Source organism: Podarcis erhardii (assembly GCF_964252035.2).
Source record: "Podarcis erhardii genome assembly, chromosome: 2".
Taxonomy (NCBI): domain Eukaryota; kingdom Metazoa; phylum Chordata; class Lepidosauria; order Squamata; family Lacertidae; genus Podarcis; species Podarcis erhardii.
In genome coordinates, this window is record NC_138498.1 from 74121443 (window position 1) to 74143746 (window position 22304).

The window sequence follows — 22304 nt, forward strand, 5'->3', positions numbered from 1 at the left end:
TCCTCTCATCTGGGGCCACCAAAAGTCCCTTGCCACCAACTCCATCGTCTTCTCTTTGCCGAAATGGCCCGCACTCGGGGCATCGTGCAATTGTTGCAAAACCGTGGCGCGAAGCTCGTCGGTGGGCACGTAAAGGGCGCCCTTGCGAGTCAAAAGTCCATCCTGCAACTGAAACTCATTGTTGTCAGGCGACCCTCTGCGGAGCTCCTCCATCTTGGATTGTGCAAACTGATCCTCTTGCAGCGCGCGTCGCACCGCGTCCAGGTCGACTGCGATGGTAGCGCACGTCCACGCCTGCGGTGCGAAAATGTACTTTGCTGCGATTGGAGCTACTTCCTCCAGGTATTGAGGCTTTCGGGACAGCGCGTCTGCTATAACATTGGAGTCTCCAGGGATGTATTCTATTTTGAAATCGAAATCCGCAAAGAATTCCGCCCAGCGCATGTGTCGTTGGGTTTGCAATTTAGCCGTCCGCCAATACTCCAAGTTCTTGTGATCCGTGCGGACCTGCACCGTGTGCTTGGCTCCTATCAAGAAGTGTCGCCACGCTTTGAAAGCTGCATGAATGGCCAACAACTCCCTGTCCCATATGGTGTAGTTGCGCTCCGTCTTGCTGAGCTTCCGGGAGTAGAATGCACCCGGTCTCCAGTTGCCTTGCGAATCCTCTTGCAAGAGGACGGCCCCAACTGCTCTGTCTGATGCATCTGTCTCTACCCGCATGGGCCTGCCAGGATTCACGTGCAGCAGCTGCTCCTCGGAGGCGAAAAGGCTTTTAAGCTTCCGAAAGGATCGCTCTGCTTGTTCGGTCCAGACGAACTTCTTCTTCTTGGAACTGAGGGTGTCAGTGATTGCCGCCGTCGCGTTTGCAAAACCTTTAATAAACTTGCGATAAAAATTGGCAAAGCCGATGAACCTCTGGACCTCCTTCCGATTTCGAGGGCTCTTCCAGTCCAACAGCGCTTGGACTTTAGTCTTGTCCATGGCCAGTCCCTCGTCGGACAGCTTGTAGCCAAGGAAATCTACCTCTCTCACATCAAACTGGCACTTCTCCAACTTGGCGTACAGCCTGTGTTCCTTCAGCCTCTGCAGAACTTCCTTCACGTCCTTATCGTGATCCTCTGGCGATTCCGAGAAAATCAGGATATCGTCGAGAAAACAGACACACTTCTTGTAGAGGAGACCTGCCAGGACGTGATGCATGAATGCTTGGAAAACATGGCTGCCATTTTGTAGACCGAAGGGCATAACTCTGTATTCGTACGTGCCCAAAGGAGTGAACATGGCCGTCTTCCACTCGTCGCCCTTCCTGATGCGGATGAGGTTGTAAGCTCCACGTAAATCCAGCTTGGTAAAAATCTTCCCCCTCCTGACTGTAGCCAAAAGGTCGTCAATTTTGGGCATGGGGAAGGCCTTGGGCTTAGTTAGTCTGTTTATGAACCGGTAGTCCACAATGAGCCTCTTCTGGGGCGTGTCTTTCTTTTTCACAAAGAAAACAGGACTGCCTCCCGCTGCTTTAGATTCCTGGATGAATCCGCGCTTGAGGTTGTGTTCTATGAACTCCCGAAGCTCTTGCAGCTCGTCTTCCGACATGGAGTACAGCTTGGCAGTTGGCAACTGCGCGCCTGGCACTAAGTCAATCGCGCAGTCGTAAGGTCTGTGAGGCGGCAATTTGTCAGCTTCCTTTTCGCAGAAAACCTCCAAGAACTCCGCGTACTTGTGAGGAACCGCTTGCACCATACTCAGATGCAGCTGCTGTTCGGCTTCTCCTCCTTGATCGGTTTGGATGCAATTCTGGGCGCAATACGATGAACAAAAGGTGATCTGCCTCTGGTACCAAGCAACCGCGGGACTGTGCCTGTCCAGCCAACTCATGCCCAACACGATGGGCGTGTCCGATAAGTGGGTGACATTGAAACTAATAAGCTCTCGATGGTCTCCAATTTGCATCATCATGGGAGGGGTTTGCTGCACCACTTGCCCCCCCAGCAACTTCCTGCCGTCTACCGTGACCACGTTCAGAGGCGTCGTTGCAGGCAGGAGCGCTATGTTATGCTGCTTGACGAACTCTAATCCCACGAAATCGGCGTTGCTTCCCGAATCGATGGTTGTTGGAACCTCGAGGAGTCGCCCATCAGGCAGCTGGAGTGTTGCTGTGAGTAAAACTGCTGGTTTGGGAGGTAAAGGGTCCATGCGCTGCAAGGATGCTGGGGACTTCTCTACAGATCCGCCTGGCTGAGCCCCAGTAGCTCTGCTTCCAGCCAGGCACTGCAGTTTCCCTGAAGCTGCTCCTCTGATTGCACCTCTGCTGTCACAGTTGCTAGTGCTGCAGTGTGCTTCTGGAGCCTCTGGGGGCACTCTTTCGCCATATGGTGTGCACTGTCGCAGATGTAACACTTCCTGGTCCCTCTAGGAGGCTTCGCTTTGGCTGCAGCAGGGATGGGGCTCTGGGATGGCTTTTGAGCCCTAGCACCACCAATCTCCATTGGCTCTTCGCCTTCCTTCCCCATTGGTGAGGGGTGCGCACGGCTGAAATCCCTGTGCACAAAAGGGAGAGCTTTTGCTTGCGCGCGCGCTTGGGGCCCCCCCTCCTCGTGCCACGGACGTCCCTCATGTCGAATTCCTATAGCCAAAGCCCGTTGCACCACGTCTTCCAGGGTCTGGGGTCTGTCCCCCCTTGCGATCTCATCCTTGACGGAGGGGCTCAATCCCTCCCAAAAAAGATCCCTGACCGGTAGACTGTCCTTCGGCCAATCTAAGGCGGTGAGCAATGCAAAAAATTTAGAATGATATTGGCGTACAGTGGCTCTCCCCTGCCTCAGCCCGTGCATCTGCCGGCGCGCAATGTCCTTATCCACAGAGGATTGAAAACAAGCATCCATTGCCTTGATAAACGCATCTGCATTGCGACGGGCTGGTCCATCTTCGCGCCACAGATTGCGTAGCCAAGCCCTGGCCTCCCCATGCAGGTGCGAAACAATAAATCCCACTCTCTCCTCCTCATCTCTAAAATCATGACGGAGTAAATGCAGTGCATACACGACATCTGCCCTGAAGTTGGGATAGTCTTGCAAGTTGCCATTAAAATGCGAAACTAGGGCACCCCCCCTCCTTCCAAGCGCAATGCCCTCCGCTCTGGAGCCCGGGGTCCCCGCCTTGTCCGCATTTTCCCACCTTGCTTGCAAATCCTGGCACGCTTTCTCCAAGTCAGCATTCTTCTTCTGCGAAGCAATGACTGCCGTTGTGAGAGTGGTAATCTGATCCCGGAGTGCAGCCAGCTGTTCCTCAGCACTCATGGCTGCCCCGTTCGTGAGCTTCGCAAAAAAAAATTTTGCTTTCAGAGAGAGGGGGACTTTCTGTCACAGCCACCCAGGTGGGTCCCAGCTCACGAGAGACCCTACTCCGTTATAGTTTACTTACAGGAAAAGTTTATTGAAGATAATTGCTTCTTTCACAGTTCAGCATTGTGGCTGTACGTCTGTCACGTTAGACCGCCGAAGTCCCCCTCTGACTCCTCCCCTCCTCCACACCAACTTAATAGCCTGGCTCTAGACCACCTCTTCCTCTCCTTTCTTTTCCGCAGGGTCTTTCTGCCCCCCTGGGTTCTCTCTTTCCGGGATTCGCCTGAGGCTGAATCCTCTGCCGCCTCCTGCCCCCTCCTTCTGGCTTTGGGGCCGGGCTCCTCCTCTGAGCTTTCCCCACTTCCGCGCGCCTCTATGTTTGAACTTGGCGCGCGTACGTTGCTTTTGACCTTTCCTTCGTCCTCTATACTGCCCCCTGTTCCACTCTCTACCCTTTCCGGCTGAACACCTTGCTCCAACCCCCTCTCTCTGTTTTCTCCTGTTCCTCCTCCCTCCGAGAGGCTGACAACTCCACCCCCTTTACTCCGTTCCGGCTGAGACCCCTCTGACAGCGTCTGTGCTTCACTGGGCTTTCTCCCCTCCTTTCCTGACTTTTCACAGCTTCTCTCTTCTCCTGCTTTTCGCCTGATCATGCTAGCTCCTTTTTGGGAATCCTCTGACTCACTGCTTAGGCTCATAGATTCCCTTCGAATTCCGTCATCTTCTTCCTCGTCTCTCTCTCCCTCCTCCCACTCGCTTTCCGTCTCCTCTGCCATCTCCTCACTTCTCCCAGAAACCCTGACAGCTGTAAACTAATTTCTTTCTTTCTTTCTTTCTTTCTTTCTTTCTTTCTTTCTTTCTTTCTTTCTTTCCGTCTGTCTGTCTGTCTGTCTGTCTGATTGTCTGTCTTATGATTTAAATGCAAGTTAAGGAATGCAGTCATACTATGCTAATGCTACTTTTTATTTTACAAAAGTTTAGCAAATGCACAGTAGTTAGGAATTCAGCAATAGCATTGTTTCTTGCATGGAACGCAGTGAAAGCCAGGGCTTCACATGATGAATTTGTGTGTTGTACAACTGTTAAAAGCACACACATCCTTCCAGTGTAAAACGTTGGCAGCTCCAGGTCAAACTGATTGCTGCAGTCATGTTATGCCATGAAGTTACTATGTGAATTGTTTCGCTTGCTTTCTATAAGCCACATGGCCTACTACAGAACCTGGAGAGGAATTGGTATGGAAAACTGTCCATTGTTCTCCTATTGATGGTTATGAGTCCTGATACAAACTACCACCAGGATCAGTGTAGGGTGATAAGGTGAAAAAGAGGGCAGGGTTACTGCAGTTTATTTGGTAAGTAGAAGGTACGCCTAGTAAGCCACACCATGGTTACAGTTAGTGCAGTTTATTTGCTTAGCAGAAGCTACGTCTAGTAAGCCACACATACTAAAATTCACTCTTTTATACAACCATTAAAGGCATAGTTGTCAACTTTTCCCTTTTTTAAGGGAAATTCCCTTATTCCAAATAGGATTCCTTGCAAGAAAAGGGAAAAGTTGACAGCTATGATTAAAGGTGCAAGAGCCCTATCCTTTTCTATTCCTGGCCACTCTTTATTGGAAGCAACTTGTTTCTGGATACCAGCTGGTGCAGAGTAACATTGAGGGAGTATTGCTGTACTCATGTCCTCCCTGAGGACTTCCCATAAACATCTGGCTGGCCACTCTGAGAAACAGGATGTTGGCTAAATGGGACTTTGATCTAACATAGCAGGGCTTATGTTCTCAAGCTTTTTATAATCAACAAAAATGCCTGTTCACTTTTTTCTTTTTTTTTTAAGGTGATCCCTTAGTGGAATCCTAGGAAATGGATCCAGGCTCCTTGAAATGTTTGTCTTGACCTGCTTGATGGAGGTACCTTGCAGAAGACGGTGAATGTGAGGCGGAACTGGGCTGGGCTGGGCTGGCGACTTCTTTTTCTGAATTTGTTACTTCTGCCTACCATGGAACAAGGCGAGAGTCAGCAGGGACCCCCACCCGAGGGCCAGGAGGACAGCAAAAGCAACACAAGACCTTTGCCTGCTGGAGCTATCCCTGTCAAGGGGGAAATAAAGAAACATGCAGTCACAGATGACTACAAAATCTCTAAGCGGGTGCTGGGCCTTGGCATTAATGGCAAAGTAATGGAGTGCTTTCACAAGGCGACAGGGAGGAAATGTGCTTTAAAGGTAAGTAGCTGTTGTTTCCAGACAAGAGTGCCTGGCGTGCTCTGGTCCATGGGGTCATAAAGAGTTGGACATGACTAAACAACTAAACAACGACAACAAGGTGTTGTTTCTCCTTATTTGGAGGCTAAAGACAAGTGTTGTGCTCTCTGCTGCGGCGGTCTAGATGCTCCTGAAGAATTTGAATTAGAAATTCTCTAAGTTGCATGGAAACCTTATGTTATTGAGGGCCTAGTTGTTCCAAACTTTTAAGGCTTTTCAAAGTAGTCCCTGGATTAGTGTTTTAAATTACTAATTGTAAAATTCTTTTGCTCCTTTGCGTGGGCTGAAATATGCTTCCTTCTCTTCTCTCTCTATTCCCTCCCCCACCCCACCCAGCCGGTGAGTCAGATAGTGGTTTGAATGCTGATGATGCTACACTGGTGAACCAGGAAAATATTGCCTGAGTTACTGAGTTTAGCAGTGCAAGAGATCTGAGATAAAAACTCAAAAAATTCATTTCCAACAACACTTTAATGTGGATTTGACAACAAGACCAATACTGAGACTCAACGACCCCTGTCTATTAGCACCCTGTTTCATTTAACAGCATGTTACGTTTTTATTCTGTTAGAACTTACAGTCATTTTCATTGGTGCAGTGTAACAAATGCTGCTTCAAGATATATAACTATATATATTTCATACATAGTTAATATTGTGGTAATTTCCACTGCAGGGATGAGTGTTAATCCAATGCTATACTTTAAAGCACTTTTGGGGGAGCACTGTTGGAATGTTTAACAGAGGTTTTTTGTTTGTTTTTTTTAATTTGCCAAAAATGTTTTGAACAGATGATTAGAATAATTAAGTTGCATTAATTATTGAAAGAGTAAACATCCAATTATATGGTGCATTTATTATACTTAGGGAACTGACACTGGTGACAAAACAAGGTCGTGACTAACAGGCTAGGCCAGAACCTTCCGGGCAGTTAAGGATGCTGAGAATGAAATCAGAGGGTGGCGTATACTCTAGCCTGATATAACCTTGAATAAATTATATGGCTAAGTTGCCATATATATGTAAGCAAGCAAACAAGAAGTGTAACTGCAGTGGAATATACTGGTTTGCCTAGATGGCTCCTAGTCATGATAGCTGTATGTTTTCTCCCTTATCCAAGGCAATATGCCTCTAAATACCAGATCATGAGTGGGAGAGTGCTCATGAGTGGCAGAGCACTGTTGTACTCGTGTCTTGCTTGTAGACTTCCACTTGTCATCTGGTTGGCTGCTGTGAGAACTGAATGCTGGACTAGGTAGGACATCAGCCTCATCAAATAAGACTCTTCTTACATTTTTAGCTAGGCCTGGAGGGGAGGCATGAAATTGCACGCTCCTCTGCAGGTGTCCCCAATATTCCATGAGCAATGTTTTGGAGGATATGAGGTGGTGGGAAAGAAGCCTGTTGGCTGTTAGGAAGATGGTGCCAGTGGCAGTACCATCTGGCGTTGCATTGCCTAGTGCTTCTCTTTACAGCACTGGGTTAAGGGATTGTCAGGTGGTAGGAGCCATGCTACTCTCATTGTTGCTGGCTGCCATCTCTTCTGTCATTTCTCCCTATCCATCCTCTGGTAAGCTTGGGTCAGGTGGCCACCAAAGGGCCATTGGAGGGCATCTTGCCCAGGACACCATCATACTTGGCACTGCCTTGTCTTTGCTAAATCAAGAGTAGGTAGCGGATATATTCACAGTGCAATCCTTACTCAGAATTACTTTTGAGATCAATGCAGCTTACTCCCTAGTAGGTTTGAATATGGTTGCAGCCTGAAACTGCTGGTTTTGCACACCTACCTGGAAGGAAGTACCACTGAAAAAATGAAACATTTTTCTCAGTAGACCTGTATAGGTTTGTAGAGTAAGTCTCTTAAGATCTGTCTCAAGTGTAGTAGTGTGGATGTGCTTCTTTTATATATGCGCTTAGCCCATTGTACGTGCATGTTGATGCAATTGAATGTCACATCAATATTGTGTTACCTGATTATGCTGCAGGCTTGACTTGATGTGCAAAGAAAAATGTTAACCAAGTCTCCATGCATGCTGAGGCTCCTTTTCATATGTGTTTTCTTGATGTTTTTAAAGCTCATCATTCTTCAGACAAATACTATTGCAGATTGGTATAGACATCTGTAGTACATAATCTGCCCTTTTGTACCCAAAGAAGCAAATTTAAGGCTTCGATCTTATACTTGGGAATAAGACCTTTTGAACACAGTGGGTCTTGCTTTTGAGGAAACAGGTATAAGGTGAGTCTGTTCACTAACGTTGCCATTTAGACACCTTCACCAGGAAGCATGTCAAGCTGAACTCAATTGGGCTTTCTCCTGAAAGCACATGCATAAGAACACACAAGCATGGGTGACACAAGTATTATTTTCACCTGAATGAATACCCTAGATCAGGAATAGCCAGTGTGAGGCCATCAAGATGTTATTGCGCCATGTTGGTTACCCCTGCCCTATATTTATTTTTGGGCTCTTTGCAAGTTCATTCAGTCACAATTTCATAATTAGAAACGCTGCTCTGTTTGCAAGGCTCTGCATGCAACTGTAACATCTAGGCTGCAATCCCATGTAGCATATAAACTTATTTGGAATAAGTACTGTTGCTCAGTGGACCTTGAGAGTAAGATTGCAGTGTTGAGAGACTGTTGAGCTGGATCTCTACAGAGAGGCTGAAGCCTGGTTCTCAAAACAGCAGATGAGGAGGTAACTCTGTACGTGAACGGTATCACTTCATACTGTCAACTGGAGGGGAGGGTTTTACACAATGGGATGCTACACACAAAGCAATTCCCTGCACACAGTGGGTTAAGTGTTAAGCAAAGCACATTCCTTCTGCCACACACCCTTCAGTGATTTGTAGTGCAATCCTCTCTCCCTCTCCCTCTCCTTCCTTCCCATATTTTATATAATATAAAACGTGATAGTATCATTATTTTTCACAGAGAAATGCTGATCAATTACTTTCTTTATGTTTATTACAGCAAGAAGCTGATTGCCCATACTCTTATTTGGCCTCAGTTTATTTGCCGTTAACCATAAACGTTCACATATTCATTCATTCTCCTAACTAGTTGTTATAGATCCCTCTCTGTATTAAACAAACTAGAATTTTGGGGACATTTTTTCACAAGTGACATTAAGAGCATCTTTAGCATGGAATAAGTCAATTGGGTGTGTTTAATAGTGGTTATGTTAAAAGAAGATTTGTTTCAAAATGTGTATTCTAGTCAGTGTAGGTTTTTCATTCAGTTTGCATATTCAAAACTTAAGTTTCTGAAAGCTGTGTCTTGGCATAGCAAAGGTCTTGTTTCTGATCAATTTCTGTCACACCTGGGAGCCTTGTCTATACATATTGATGTTGATTCTAATTGTGTATCAACAATAATATTGGAAGAGAAATGTGCTTCCATGGCACTAACTCCAACTCAGTGTTGAGATCTACAGTTAGCGGAAGGGTTGGGAGAGCAAACGACAATCCTGTTAATCCATATCCTAATTGCAGTTGTTTCCTCTGGCCCTGTGTGAGTATACAGAATGCTGAAATTCAGGGTTCACTCCAGGTTTTGTAAGGCCCTTCAGATGCTGTTGACCATGGTATTCTCCTGGATCAGTTCTGTGAGTTGGGGGTTGGAGGCACCATTTTTCAGTGATTCTTCTCTCACCTGTAGGGCTGGTTGCAGAGAGTAGTGTGAGTGACTGTGTGTCAGCACCCTGACTGTTAAGTTGTGAGATGTCACAGGGCACTATTTTGTTCCCAGTGCTATTTAACATCTATGAAGCTATTGGGAGATTTGGAGCATGATGTCTTCAGTATGCTGCTGACACTCACCGCTATTTCTCTGTAACAGTTGAATTGGGAATAAGTCCTGAACTGGTGCCTGGATGTGGTGGCAGGCTGGATAAGGGCCAATAAACTGAGGCAGAATCCTGGCAAGATGCAGACCTTATTGGGTGGTTCCTGGGTCTGGGAAATTTGGCACTTGCCTTGTCTGGACAGTATTGCACTCCCTTTGAAGACATAGGTTCATAGTGTGGGGGTACTCATCGGTTTCATCTCTATCGCTAAAGGCTCCATTGGTTCCAGCTGGAACACCAGCTGTAGCCATTCTTGGACAGTGATAATCTGGCCGCAGTGGCCATGCATTTGTCTACTCAAGGCTTGACTCCAATGCAATTTCTGTGTGACTGCCCTTGAAGTTGGTCTGGAAGCTGCAGTTAGTGCAAAATGTTGTTTTAAGGATGCTATCATCAACACTGTACACCTTTATCAAACCAGCTGCACTGGCTGCCTATATGTTACCAGGCCAGGTTCAAGGTGCTATTACTTATTTTCAACTCCCTGAACAACTTGGGTCCAGGCTACTTAAGAAGCCACCTCTCCCCTTACATCCCTCCCTAGCCACTATGTTCCATGGTAGAGGACTTCCTGGTGGTACCAAGAGTTCCTACTGTTCATTTTGCAGTCCACCACTGGTAGAGCTTTGAGTATTGTAGCCCCTTAAATGTGGAATTCATTACCATCCAAGATGAGGCACATTCCAACCATCTACTCTTTCAGCTGCATGCTCCAGGCCCTTTTATTTACCTAAAGCTTTTCTGAATGAAATATTAGATTATTGCCCAGAGACCATCTTCTGGTGTTGTACTATAAATTTTTGTGTATATTTTACACTTATCTGTGGTTTTCTGTGCACTAGTCTGATACTTTATAATGTGAGTGTTTGATAGATATTTTAAACTAAATAAGACACCCCCACCCCCCCACTTCCTTGGTAAATCTGCCTTCCACTGCCCTTAGCACCAGCTGCTGGTCCTCTTTCTCATCATAACTTCTGTCTGCTTGCTTGCCCCCAGCAAGCAGGCAGTGTGGCATCTACTGCTCCACTTTCTCACCACCACTATTGTCTGGGGCAGAGTGAGAGGTGGAGGCTGTTGTCGGTGGTCTCCCTGCTGGGATGTGACACCCTAGCAGATGTGGGACCTTGCTGACCTTGGGTTCTGGCCAGGGTCACAAAATGACTTGACTAGAACTACTAAATTTCAATCTTTAATGACTAAAAAGAGAAGCCAAGAGGAATGGCATTGCTGGGACAGCAAGTAGCCTTTCTCAGTGTCTTATTCACACCCTCTTGAAAGGATTATATATGCAATTATATTCTTTTTTAAAAAATCACAACTTTAAAATAGTCCCAGCGCTATCATTTGAGCTCATCTTAACAATCCCAGATAATTATAAGTAGGAAGGAACACTCAGTACACAATAAAATACAAATGCTTTCATTTTGTGTTTTCATCTTTGTATTCAGAAAGTAGGAGTGGGGGAAATCCATTATTTGCAGAGATACATGGGCACACACAACCAGATAATCTGCACCGATGCTCTGAGATCCAAGGTGGTTTCTGCTGCTGGAAATGCTGTTTCACAGTAGGCTTCCGACATCACCAAACTCTCCCCATCAAGGCTTTTCTGGACTTGGCAGATGGCTTCTCTTTGCCAAAAAGCTTTCTTTCACTGTGGGAACCAAATCAGAACAGTCTGTATCTGGACAGACTACTCAATAGAAAGATTTTTTTTTACTTAAGTACTTGATGCAAAAGGTTTTTAATGGGCTGAAACACACAACCACAGAGCCATATGTCACTCAACCACTGCACATTGTGATTGAGAGGTCCATGTTGTTTCGTATAGTTCCTGTTAGAGGAACCTTTTCAAAATGCTCACTAATAATTTTAGTCTGGGAATATAAAATGTGGTTTCCCCAAAGACATTGCAGGAGCTTTCACCGTGGCTTTGGTTATTTTCCTAAAGTGTTAAGTGGTTTGATTTGCCCCGCTTGGCATAGCAATTATCTATGCACTTCTTAGAAGTGCTGTCAACGTTGTTTCCCTTCGAATGAAATGCCACACACACTGCTGGCATAGTCTAGAAAACCCAAACTGGTTTTCTTGCTTGAAAGCCAAACTACTTAAGGGCAGCATTTCCAAGTGGAAGGAATGCATGGAATTAAAAGGACAGAAGGATAAGCATGGCAAGTTCATGCCATCCAGGCCAACATGATGTCCAGGGGCTCATACTGCTTCTTATGTGGCCTCTTCCTGTTAATTGCTTTAACATGACTCAGTGACAGCTCAGAGCAGGCTGCTTTTGTGTGGTTAGCACTTTCATGTGCATATAAAATCTCCTTCTTTTCCCACTCTCTCCTTATTTGGAAAATACAATGTCTATCAGATATTGAATACACTGAATTATAATTCACAGTATTTAATGATTGGGGGAGAGGTGCATTAGAGTAAGGTGTGTTTCATTGCATGGTGTGCAGGGGGTCCCCCTTATTGGTTCTGATAAAATAATATAAATAATCAAAGGGACATATTAACCAGATTTAGCAAGCTGGGCCAGTGGGTCTTTCTATTGCGCCAAATGACATTATTTGTTGGGACCAAGCAATCAGTTGCATTTTTAGCCCTGTCAGTGGTTCCCTAAAGCAACATTAAAGGATTTGATTTGCAGAAAAGAAAACAAATCATTAAATTGAATCATACACATAATAGGCAATCCCCTTTTTAATTTTCAATGAAATGCAAACTATTACTCCAGGACACATGAAAGTAGTATATTGCAGAGGTTAGAGACTCAGCAATATGTATTGCAGGAAGCGATATTGCAGATCTTGAAATAGCTCCTTTGAAGAATATATTCATATGTTTTTATTTAGCTTTGCTCAATATGTAATTGATGGTTAGACACCTAAGAAATAAAATATGGATAAGCATTTCTTTAAAAAAGGTCATATTTTGGCACTAATAATGATTAGTACAGGTGAAGTCAGCCCCTCGATAATGAGTTCAACAGTAGTTTCATGGAATATTTGAAGTCTCCTTTGATTATAAGGGATCAAAACTCTTCCTTTCAGGGAGCTAATATATCATGAGCTAATGACTTGTTGCAGAACAAGAAATTTTGTTATAGCTGGTCTCGTACCAATCAGCATGGCCTCTCCTGCCAGAGGAATAACAGTCAAAATCTAGAGTGAAACATTTCAAATGCTTAACAGTACAAAACTTCCCACAGCTTTCATATGGGTATGAACATTGTGAAATCCAGTTTAAATGGTGGAGGAAGTGTAGTGTGACTAACCCTGATTGACTGAATTCTTCTATGCCCTGTCCAAGATCCCAGGCAATCTACTAAAGGCTACAAATGCACATTAAGAGTTTGGCTGCAAGGAAATAATATATGTGTAAGAAATGCTTGTTTCCTATAGTGTATGATTTGTAAAACACTCCTCATTTCTCATTATGCTAAACATGTATCTTACAGCTAGGTGATAATTCCTATAGAGAGATTAATGTAGTAAATCCCAGTCTTTACAAGGCTTCCAGGGGAGTTACCTAGGTGTATTTTAAAAATGTATCTTACAAAGGCTGACAACATACATTTCTGTTAAAGTTTATTTCTTATGTCAGTTCATTATGATTTTGGTGCAGCACCTAAACCTGTGGCTTTGATATGTTATTAATTATGCTACATTCTGGTGATGCTGTGGGTGCTTGCAGATGGTGGTGTGAGGCTTAAATTACCTTAGAGTCATAGAATTGTAAGGAACCCTGAGGATCATCTAGAGCAGCGGTTCTCAACCTGTGGATCCCCAGATGTTGTTGGACTACAACTCCCATCATCCCTGAGCTCTGGCCTTGCTAGCTAGGGGTGATGGGAGTTGTAGTTCAGCAACATCTGGGGACCCACAGGTTGAGAAAGGCTGATCTAGAGCAACCCACTGCAATACAGGAATATGCAGCTGTCCCATATGCAGATCGAACCTGCAACCTTGGTGGTATCAGAACCGCACTCTAACCGATGGAGCTATCCGATCCTATTAGTAACCGGATAGTTTGGAGTTGAAGGATTGTGCCTGGTGCTAGTCCTACTCAGAGTAAACACACTGAAAATAATGGACCTAAGTTGGTCATGGTCATTAATTTCAGTGGGTTTACTGTGAGTAGGACTAGCATTGGATATAACCCCAAGTTAACTGATTAACTGTTTTGCATTGTTAAATGTTTAAAATTATGACGTTGGCTGCCTTGTAAAAAAAGAAGAAGAAGAAGAATTGCTTAAGAGAGTTCAAGCAAGTTGATTCTAATTCATCAAAGTGGAAATGCAGGAATTGGGGGAGGTGGAGAGTCTGTATAAACCATAATGTATCTTTGTAAAACAGGCCATGCGGCTGCTCCCTTTATTATGTTATTTTCCAATCTGCCAACAAACTGAAACAAGTTTACCCAGATTTACAGCTTAGCTGGAGCCTTAGGAAGATCAAGGTACCTTTCTACAGCTTCAGCACATTTGAAGATCTGTCATAGGATGTTGAACTATCACACCACACTATGCGTGTGTTGGGTGTGTATCATTCATTCATGTGTTAGACCTAAGGTAATTCATTCAGGGAAGAATTGCAGGAGCTGGTGTGTTTTAATTCTCCCCTCCCCCTTATGTTTGTGGTTTTTCTTGGTATGGTATGTGGGCCTATGGAGGTTGGCCCATTTGGTCAGTGCCCCACTAACTTTTGTCTTCTGGCAGTCCAGCCTCACTTACTTGCCTTCTTACTTATAAGAAACCCAAGGGAGGTAGTAATTGTTAGCTTCTTCCTTCTTAGTCTCAGTGTTGCCTTTCTAGAACGCAGCAGGGGAGAGGATGGGGAGAAAACTAGGATTGGTCGGCTTTGCCTATCATTGACCATAGCTCCACCAGCTGTTGCTTCCCTTGCCTATGAGTCCCAGTGGCAACCAGTCACCAGTGAACACCCTCAACCCTTTTGCCACTTCCCTTATCAAACTAGCAGGCCACTTATGACTTTTAGTAGGTGACTTTAGGCAGCACCGCACATTATAGACAAGTAACAGCAAAGGAAACCTGAGTGAATCATCCTTCCTCTGTAACTTGCACAAGCTGGAATCCTGAAATTATCATCACTGATAACTGGGTCTTGGCAACCAACTTTTGGGCAAGTTACAAGTGGAACTTGCAACAAAGTGTTGCAATGTGGAATCTCCTTGTTCGGAGTTTTCCATTCCATTCCCAGCATTTTATGACCACAGAACATGATCATTTTGCTTCTCCCTCAACCCACCCTGTTAGTGTGTTTTCCATAAAGACTTTCTGTTCTTCTGCAAACCTTGGGGATACCCTGAACCTACTCATTCCTCCCTCTTGTTTGTAGATGGTGCCCTTTTAGCTACATAAGAACCGTCACTCAGAAAACGGAGTTCATGTTGGCATATCTGTTGCAATAAGCAACAGAAGATTCCTTGTCTGCCTAGATGATGTTTGTTTTGCTGTAATTATTTATGATTATACTTAACAGTGGAAAAGAAGCCAAATGGGGCATTTTTAAAGGAGCATTTTATTCCATCCATCGTCTTTCTTGGCCCTGGGGTGGTTTACAAATGTATTAAATGTATTAAAACACCATGTTCTATGCATTAAATCGTAGTAATACATGGGAAGTGAAATTAAAACAAATACGCAAATAAGGTTGGAGAACCAACAATGCTGTGGATACTTCCATAAACTGCCAATTCTTCAATGCCTGGGAAAATAAGCAAATTTTATGCTGACACCAGCCAAACTTCTATGAGGAGGGTAACCACAGTTAGAGCTCTACCATAAGAACATCTAGTCCAGCATCCTGTTTTCATAGTGGCCAACCAGGTCCATGTGGAAAGCCTGTGGCGGCATGCCTAGTAGCCATTGATGGCTTTATATTCCATGAATTTGTCTAATCCCCTTAAAAATAAAAAGGCATCCAAACTGGTGGTTGTCAGTTTATGGAGCAAATTCCATAGCAATTAGGTGCTTTTTGAAAAGCTACTTCCTTTTGTCAGCCCTGAATTTTGTATCATTCAGCGTCATTGGATGGCCACAGGTTATAGTTTTATGAATCATAGAATTGTAGAGTTGGAAGGAGCCATGAGGGCCATCTATTCCAATTCCCTGCAATGCAGGAATCTTTTGCGCAGCATGGGGCTCAAACCCACAACTCTGAGATTATGAGTCTAACAACTGAACTGTCTCAGTGTGGTAGAATGCTCTACACCATTGAAAGAGCCTGTATATGTGCTTTGTCTGAACACCAAAGTAACCACCGCCAGGGATGTAAAATGCCTGTGGTCAGACACTCCTCACACATAGGATATCGGATAATATTATTTTAAGCATTATGCATGGAACACTGGCAGTGATGTGTTGGGATGGGATGTTTCAACCAGCCCTTACTGGCTACATTTCCTGGTTCTAGATCCACTGCAAGCTGTGTTCCATCCAATGAAGATGGAATAGAGTAGATGGCCTCTTTAATGAGTTGGAAAATAATGAGAACTCCTTCCTTTTTGTAATCAGTAGAAACCTGGGGTGCTGCCTTTCTCTATGGAAGCACACAAATTATCTGGCTGGTGGTATTTTATACAAGACACCCTAAGTGTTTAAGATGATTCAAAGCTTTCTCAGTGAGATTAAGCTATAACTCTCTTGCATTTTAATACATTGTAAATGCAGAGGGAAAGAAGTGTAGTTCAGCATGCAAATTAGCTCTGCACTTCCTATAATATGACTCTTTACAATGTGGCAGCTCATGCAGGGATGTTAAACAAATTATGCTTAGGGAGAGATAACAAGAAGTGGCAAATATATATGTAATATTTGTTTTTAAAAACTGCTGTGGCAGAATGCCCACAAACCAATTTGAAAGTGTTACATTTAAAGCAACAATGAATAGTATTATGCGAGCTAGCCATATCTCCTCTGAATCCCTTTCCATAAATATGGCGTACCTGATACATTTCCCCTCTGCAGTTGTTGATTATCCAGAATTAACAGCCCTTGTTTAAATGGATATGCAATACTTGAGCATTTTAAATAGCACATGCTTGCTACCTCAGTCACTTCCAAGATGTTTGCTTGCAATGAGTTTCTACCTTACATATTCAAGATGAAACCTCTGCTATAATTTACACAATTAGTTACCTTGGAATGGATGCAAGGCAAGAATATCTAATTAAAGAGGGCCTCTCTTGCTCATTGTCTGACTAATCCACAGAATATATCTATAGTTCAGAAATAGAAGGGGTGGGGGTTCCTAACTTCCAGAGAGCTGATTCAAATCCAGGATAGCTGGAGCGAGTTCATAGTCATCACCTTTAAACTCTGCCTGATAGTTTCAAGCTTCCCCCGAGAAATATGATTTCTTCTGAGTCCATAATTCAAGATATTCATGAGAGAGAATTCAGGGCTTGACATTTGAGTCATTTTTAATCTTTGGTTTACAATTATCCAGCGATAAAGATGATCATTAGTGTGTACTGTTTAAAATACGAAAAAAGAACGGACACTACTCTTGGAGGAGCTAAAAAAGCTCCTGATATTTTTTTCGCTCGCTGGTGAATTGTGAGTCAAGCCTTTTCTTTGCATCTATGATGCTGTGCACCTCTGAATTCATTGCTCTTTACCAAAATAATATGAAAAGGAAAGTGGCTCAAAACAAATCACTCTGTGGCTAACCATATTCTTGTAGGTAATTTCTTATATTTGGAATAAGAATATTAAATATTGGTCATCCAGTAATCTTTTGGAATTAAAATCCAGCTGACCAGATAATGTTTTTGTATCATCCCAATGAGTCTTAACCCATGTTATGGTGAAATTATGAACGGCATGAATGAAACAAATGACACATTAAAACACTGGAAAGCAGTGGGTTGGCTATTACTGGCAGGAGGAATTATGATCCCAGCTCATCAGTTCCCAGGTGATGGTTTTTCCCCCCAGGTATAGCTGACACAAGAAGATGTTTTGGAGTAAACAGCTAGTGATAGATACTTGTGCTATGCTACCTACACAGACTCAGAAGATGCAAGAGATCATCTTAGTCATGGCACTGTGGGGCCTGTTCTGAACTTGTTAAAAATATTACTAGGATTAATTCTATCTTCTGGATGGCGCACAGATGGTCCCCTCTCATGCATGCTGCAAGGAATCATAGAGTTGGAAGGGACCACAAGGGCCATCTAATCCAACCCCCTGCAGTGCAGAAGTCTTTTGCCCAATGTTGGGGCTCGAACCTATGGCCCTGAGATTAAGAGCATCATGCTCTATCGACTGAGCTGTTGTGTGTTTGTGTTTTAACCACCCCCAAAATTTCAATTCTAAATTTTCTTTTAGAATCCATTTCTCACAGGGCTTTAGCGATTCCAGTTTCCCACATGTTGCTTTCAGTCAATGTGGCTTTGTCAAAAGCAGTCTGGTTGCCACAGCAACAGAGCTGTTAACACTAAAGATGTCATTGCTTGAAGGTAGGGAGAAGGGGGGATGGGTTTCTCTGGCTCAGCTGTGTCTCTACAGCAGAAACCCCTATTGCAGCCACATTAGAGTACAAGGGCCCTATTGTGTCTGATGAGCAAAAGCCTTTTTATAATGTTCCTCCTCCCCTTTCCCTTTTAGATCTAGTTACAGTCACATGTTGACACTTGGGGAGGTGCTTGATCTGGTGAAGCTCCCTATTCTCTTCGCCAGGCCTGCTTTCTGACCAAATGGGGAGTTTGTGTGTAAAGCAGAGCACGCTCAAAGGCCTTGACCTGCAGCCAATGGGTTTGTCTTGGCAATCTTTGTAGTGTGTAGACTATAACCCCAAATGTCATTGGCATAGCTGTCAACTTTTCCCCTTTTTAAAGGGAAATTCCCTTATTCCAAATAGGATTCCTCGCAAGAAAAGGGGAAAGCTATGGTCATTGGTCATGATTCCACCCCCCTTGCTGCATTACACTAGAGTAGTGACCAGGAAAATAATCAATGAATCTGAGAGTCCCTGGTTCAAAGTTTACCTGACCCATGAATTCACCGGGCAATAATCCAAACAACAGAGCATTTTGTGGCACCTTAAAAGATTGCCACCTTTTTAAAAACTGCTGTTGGGCTGGTGCCACCTGCCTCAAGGTAAGGTGGATGAGAGCTACTGCCTTGGGGTGACTTTGCTCATTCCTCTACTTCTAGCACTGCCACTTGGGCAAGTTCCTGTTGTTGCTGCCACCACCACTTGTCAGTGCCAAGGGGGAACTGCCAAGGGCCCTGGCAAACCAGCCTTATTACTTAGATGAACTTGTTCATAACGTCAGCTGAATACGTTTCTGGTTTAGGAACATTCAAGGCCGTTTTGTATCAGGCCAGACTACCTGTCCATCTAGCCCACTATTGTCTGCTGTCCTTGGCCAGTGTGGTGTAGTGGTTAAGAGCAGTAGATTCGTAATCTGGGGAACTGGGTTTGGTTCCCTGCTCCTCCACATGCAGCTGCTGGGTGACCTTGGGCTAGTCACACTTCTCTGAAGTCTCTCAGCCCCACTCACCTTACAGAGTGTTTGTTGTGGGGGAGGAAGGGAAAGGAGAATGTCAGCCGCTTTGAGACTCCTTCGGGTAGTGATAAAGCAGGATATCAAATCCAAACTCTTCTTCTTTCCTTCGTAGTCTCAGGCAGAGGTCCTTCCCATCACCTGCTACCTGTTCCTTTTAGCTGGAGATGCTGCCAGGGATTGAACCTGGGACCTTCTGCATGTGAAGCATGTGCTTTAGCACCGAGGGCCAAAATAGGTAAAGGTAAAGGGACCCCTGACCCTTAGGTCCAGTCGTAGCTGACTCTGGGGTTGCGGCGCTCATCTTGCTTTATTGGCCGAGGGAGCCGGCATACAGCTTCCGGTCCATGTGGCCAGCATGACTAAGCCGCTTCTGGCGAACCAGAGCAGCGCATGGAAACACCGTTTACCTTCCCGCCGGAGCGGTACCTATTTATCTACTTGCACTTTGATATGCTTTCGAACTGCTAGGTTGGCAGGAGGAGAGACTGAGCAACGGGAGCTCACCCCGTCGCGGGGATTCGAACCGCCGACCTTCTGATCGGCAAGCCCTAGGCTCTGTGGTTTAACCCACAGTGCCACCCGCGTCCCCTGGGCCAAAATAGGTATGATGTCGAATGTGACCTCCTTCTGATAGTTAACTACCAGTAAGTATGCGCTTTGGGGAGGTGGGCAATGTGTTGAGTAGGATAATGGGTGCAGAGACAGGGGAGGAATATGCAGGAAAACCTTTGGCAGAATTCACCTGTGAGCAGAAGGAGTTGCGCTAGCCCTGCCACCCACCAAGTTGGTTCTGGAGGGACCAGGAGAGCCCTCGGAACAGCACACTAGGGAAAGAGAAGGGGGATCGTTCTGCTTGACAAGCCGAAATGCTTGTGGTGATGGGACAATCAGAAGAACATTGAGCAACCCCTCTTGATTTGCGGGGGGTGGGGAAGCTGTTTCCCCCTCCAACAGAAGAAAGTTCAGCTGCACTTTGGGAATTCTGAACAATAAGCAGCAGCAGTTGAAGGCAGTGGGCCAGGCACAGGGAGTGCAGATGCAGGATAAGAGGAAAAGCATCCCCAGGAATTGCAGCCCGAGCTTATATGGATTATAATTGATCAACATTTTCTAAATCCTTTGTTGGTTTTTAAAAAGGAGAGAGGGGTGGAAGGACTCACGAGCTCACATGTCCACATTTCTTAATTTGCATAGAGGGATAAATAAAGTTGACGGTTTTTGGAACGCTGAAGATATGTGCACAAGATAAATAATGGCAGTAAACCATGGGGAAGGCTTAGAGCATGTTCAATTTAAGTCTACAGCAATTAATTACAGTCCAAAAGAGAATACTATGATGGTATTCAACGGGAGGAAAGGCTCAGAGAAAATATAAATGGTGTTAAAGAGCTTGAAGTAATATTTGAAAACTCCCCAAAATCAAAGCATATAGCTTTTTAGGAAAGTTGTTGTATTTGTAATTGGGATATTAAATATAGATGTACCAGTGATATTTAGGAATTATTGGGGGAATTATAAATTTATTATTTAAAATTTCAGCCCAGTCCTGTGAATATTTAAGTCCCATAGGCAACTAACTACTCATGGTGAGCTGCTCATCAATACCAGGAAATGTCCTAAATTTAAACAGTGGACCAGAGGTTGTCGACTCTACTTCCTTGGAAGTTTTTCAGCAGAGGCTGGATGGCCTTCTGCCATGGATACACTAGTTGAGATTCTTGTTTCAAGGGTTGGACTAGATGGCTTTTGGGGGTACCTTCCAACTCTGCAATTCTGTGGGTTTATTGGGCGCTTACTCTCACATGTATTGTATAGGACTTCAGTCAAAGCACAATCCTAACAATGTGTATCTGAAGAAGTGTGCATGCACACGAAAGCTCATACCTAGAACTAACTTAGTTGGTCTTTAAGGTGCTACTGGAAGGAATTTTTTGTTTTGACTATGGCAGACCAACACGGCTACCTATCTGTAACCAATCCTAACAATGGTTAAACTGCAGTAAACTACAAGTATTCTTCTGGGACACTTTTCAAGAAGCTATGTTTCTTATTGCAGCTGTATTGTTGAACAATCCAGTCCTGTTCAGAGTTTGTTAGCAAATGATTTATTGTGGGAGCAAGGGAAGGTATAGCTGAACTGAGGTCCTCCTGATTTTCTTGTACTGCAAATCTCATCACCCCCTACCATTGGCCATGGGGGCCAGGGCTCATGGGAGTTGGGAGTCTAACAACATATGGAGGGCCACAGGCTGTAATTGTAACCCTACTTACCTGAGAGTAATCCACATTGAATTCAATAGGACTTACTTTTGAGGAAACATTGTTAAGATTGTCCTGTTGGGCACATACATGTGGCAGAAAATGGGGCAGAAGAAGGGCCCATCTATACTGGTGATTTTTGTGGGTGTATTCTGAAGATCACTAATGAAACAATAGTGCGTTGGTTGTGGATATATGGTGTATTATTTTACATCTATTTACATTACAGTTCCATGCATATTGTCAGGAATAAGGCCCAATGAACCACTATGAGTAATATTTTTGAAAATTGGATTATTATTTTTTGTAAAGTTAATATAAGGTTTCAAGAAACTTACTAAAATGGGGAAACATTCAGAATAAAGAGTATTAGGAATGAAGAGTATTGTTGAAAAGAAAGGAAGTTCAAATTTCATACCCAATGTTATAAACCTATGAAATAAAACTTGAGGAGGTTTTTTTTAATTAAAGAAATTAATGTGTTAATAACAGTTCAGATTCAATTTTTAGCATAAAATATTTTAATATATAACAAATATAATTTAAAATATTCTTAAAGAGACTAAATGGCTTTCATCACATATACTGTATAGTACTGTATTTTTTGCTCTATAAGACTCACTTTTTCCTTCCTAAAAAGTAAGGGGAAATGTGTGTGCGTCTTATGGAGCGAATGCAGGCTGCACAGCTATCCCAGAAGCCAGAACAGCAAGAGGGATTGCTGCTTTCACCGCAGCGATCCCTCTTGCTGTTCTGGCTTCTGAGATTCAGAATATTTTTTTTCTTGTTTTCCTCCTCCAAAAACTAGATTTGTCTTGTGGTCTGGTGCGTCTTATAGAGCGAAAAATACGGTAATTTCTGTCCCGCTTTGCAGGGCCTCATTGTCATTCATATGAGGAACTTTGTCTTCATTTCTGATTAAGTCACAGGGGTATCACAGCAGGGTAAAACAAAGCGATCTTTTCCTAACCTCTCCCAGTTATACAGGACAAACTGCTGTGCAGACAAATCCCTTAAAGAGACTTTTTAAAGATTTCAG

At 44.0% G+C, this 22304-nt stretch overlaps 1 protein-coding gene across 1 annotated transcript in view; it reads left to right on the forward strand.

Annotated features, from left to right (window-relative positions):
- Positions 1–22304, forward strand: part of MAPKAPK3 (MAPK activated protein kinase 3) — a 79450-nt gene that overhangs the window by 5552 nt on the left and 51594 nt on the right. The window contains exon 2 of the mRNA XM_081850494.1: positions 5180–5566. Coding sequence (XP_081706620.1) covers positions 5342–5566 — 225 coding nt within the window. The 5' untranslated portion in view covers positions 5180–5341. The remainder of the gene's footprint in view (positions 1–5179; positions 5567–22304) is intronic.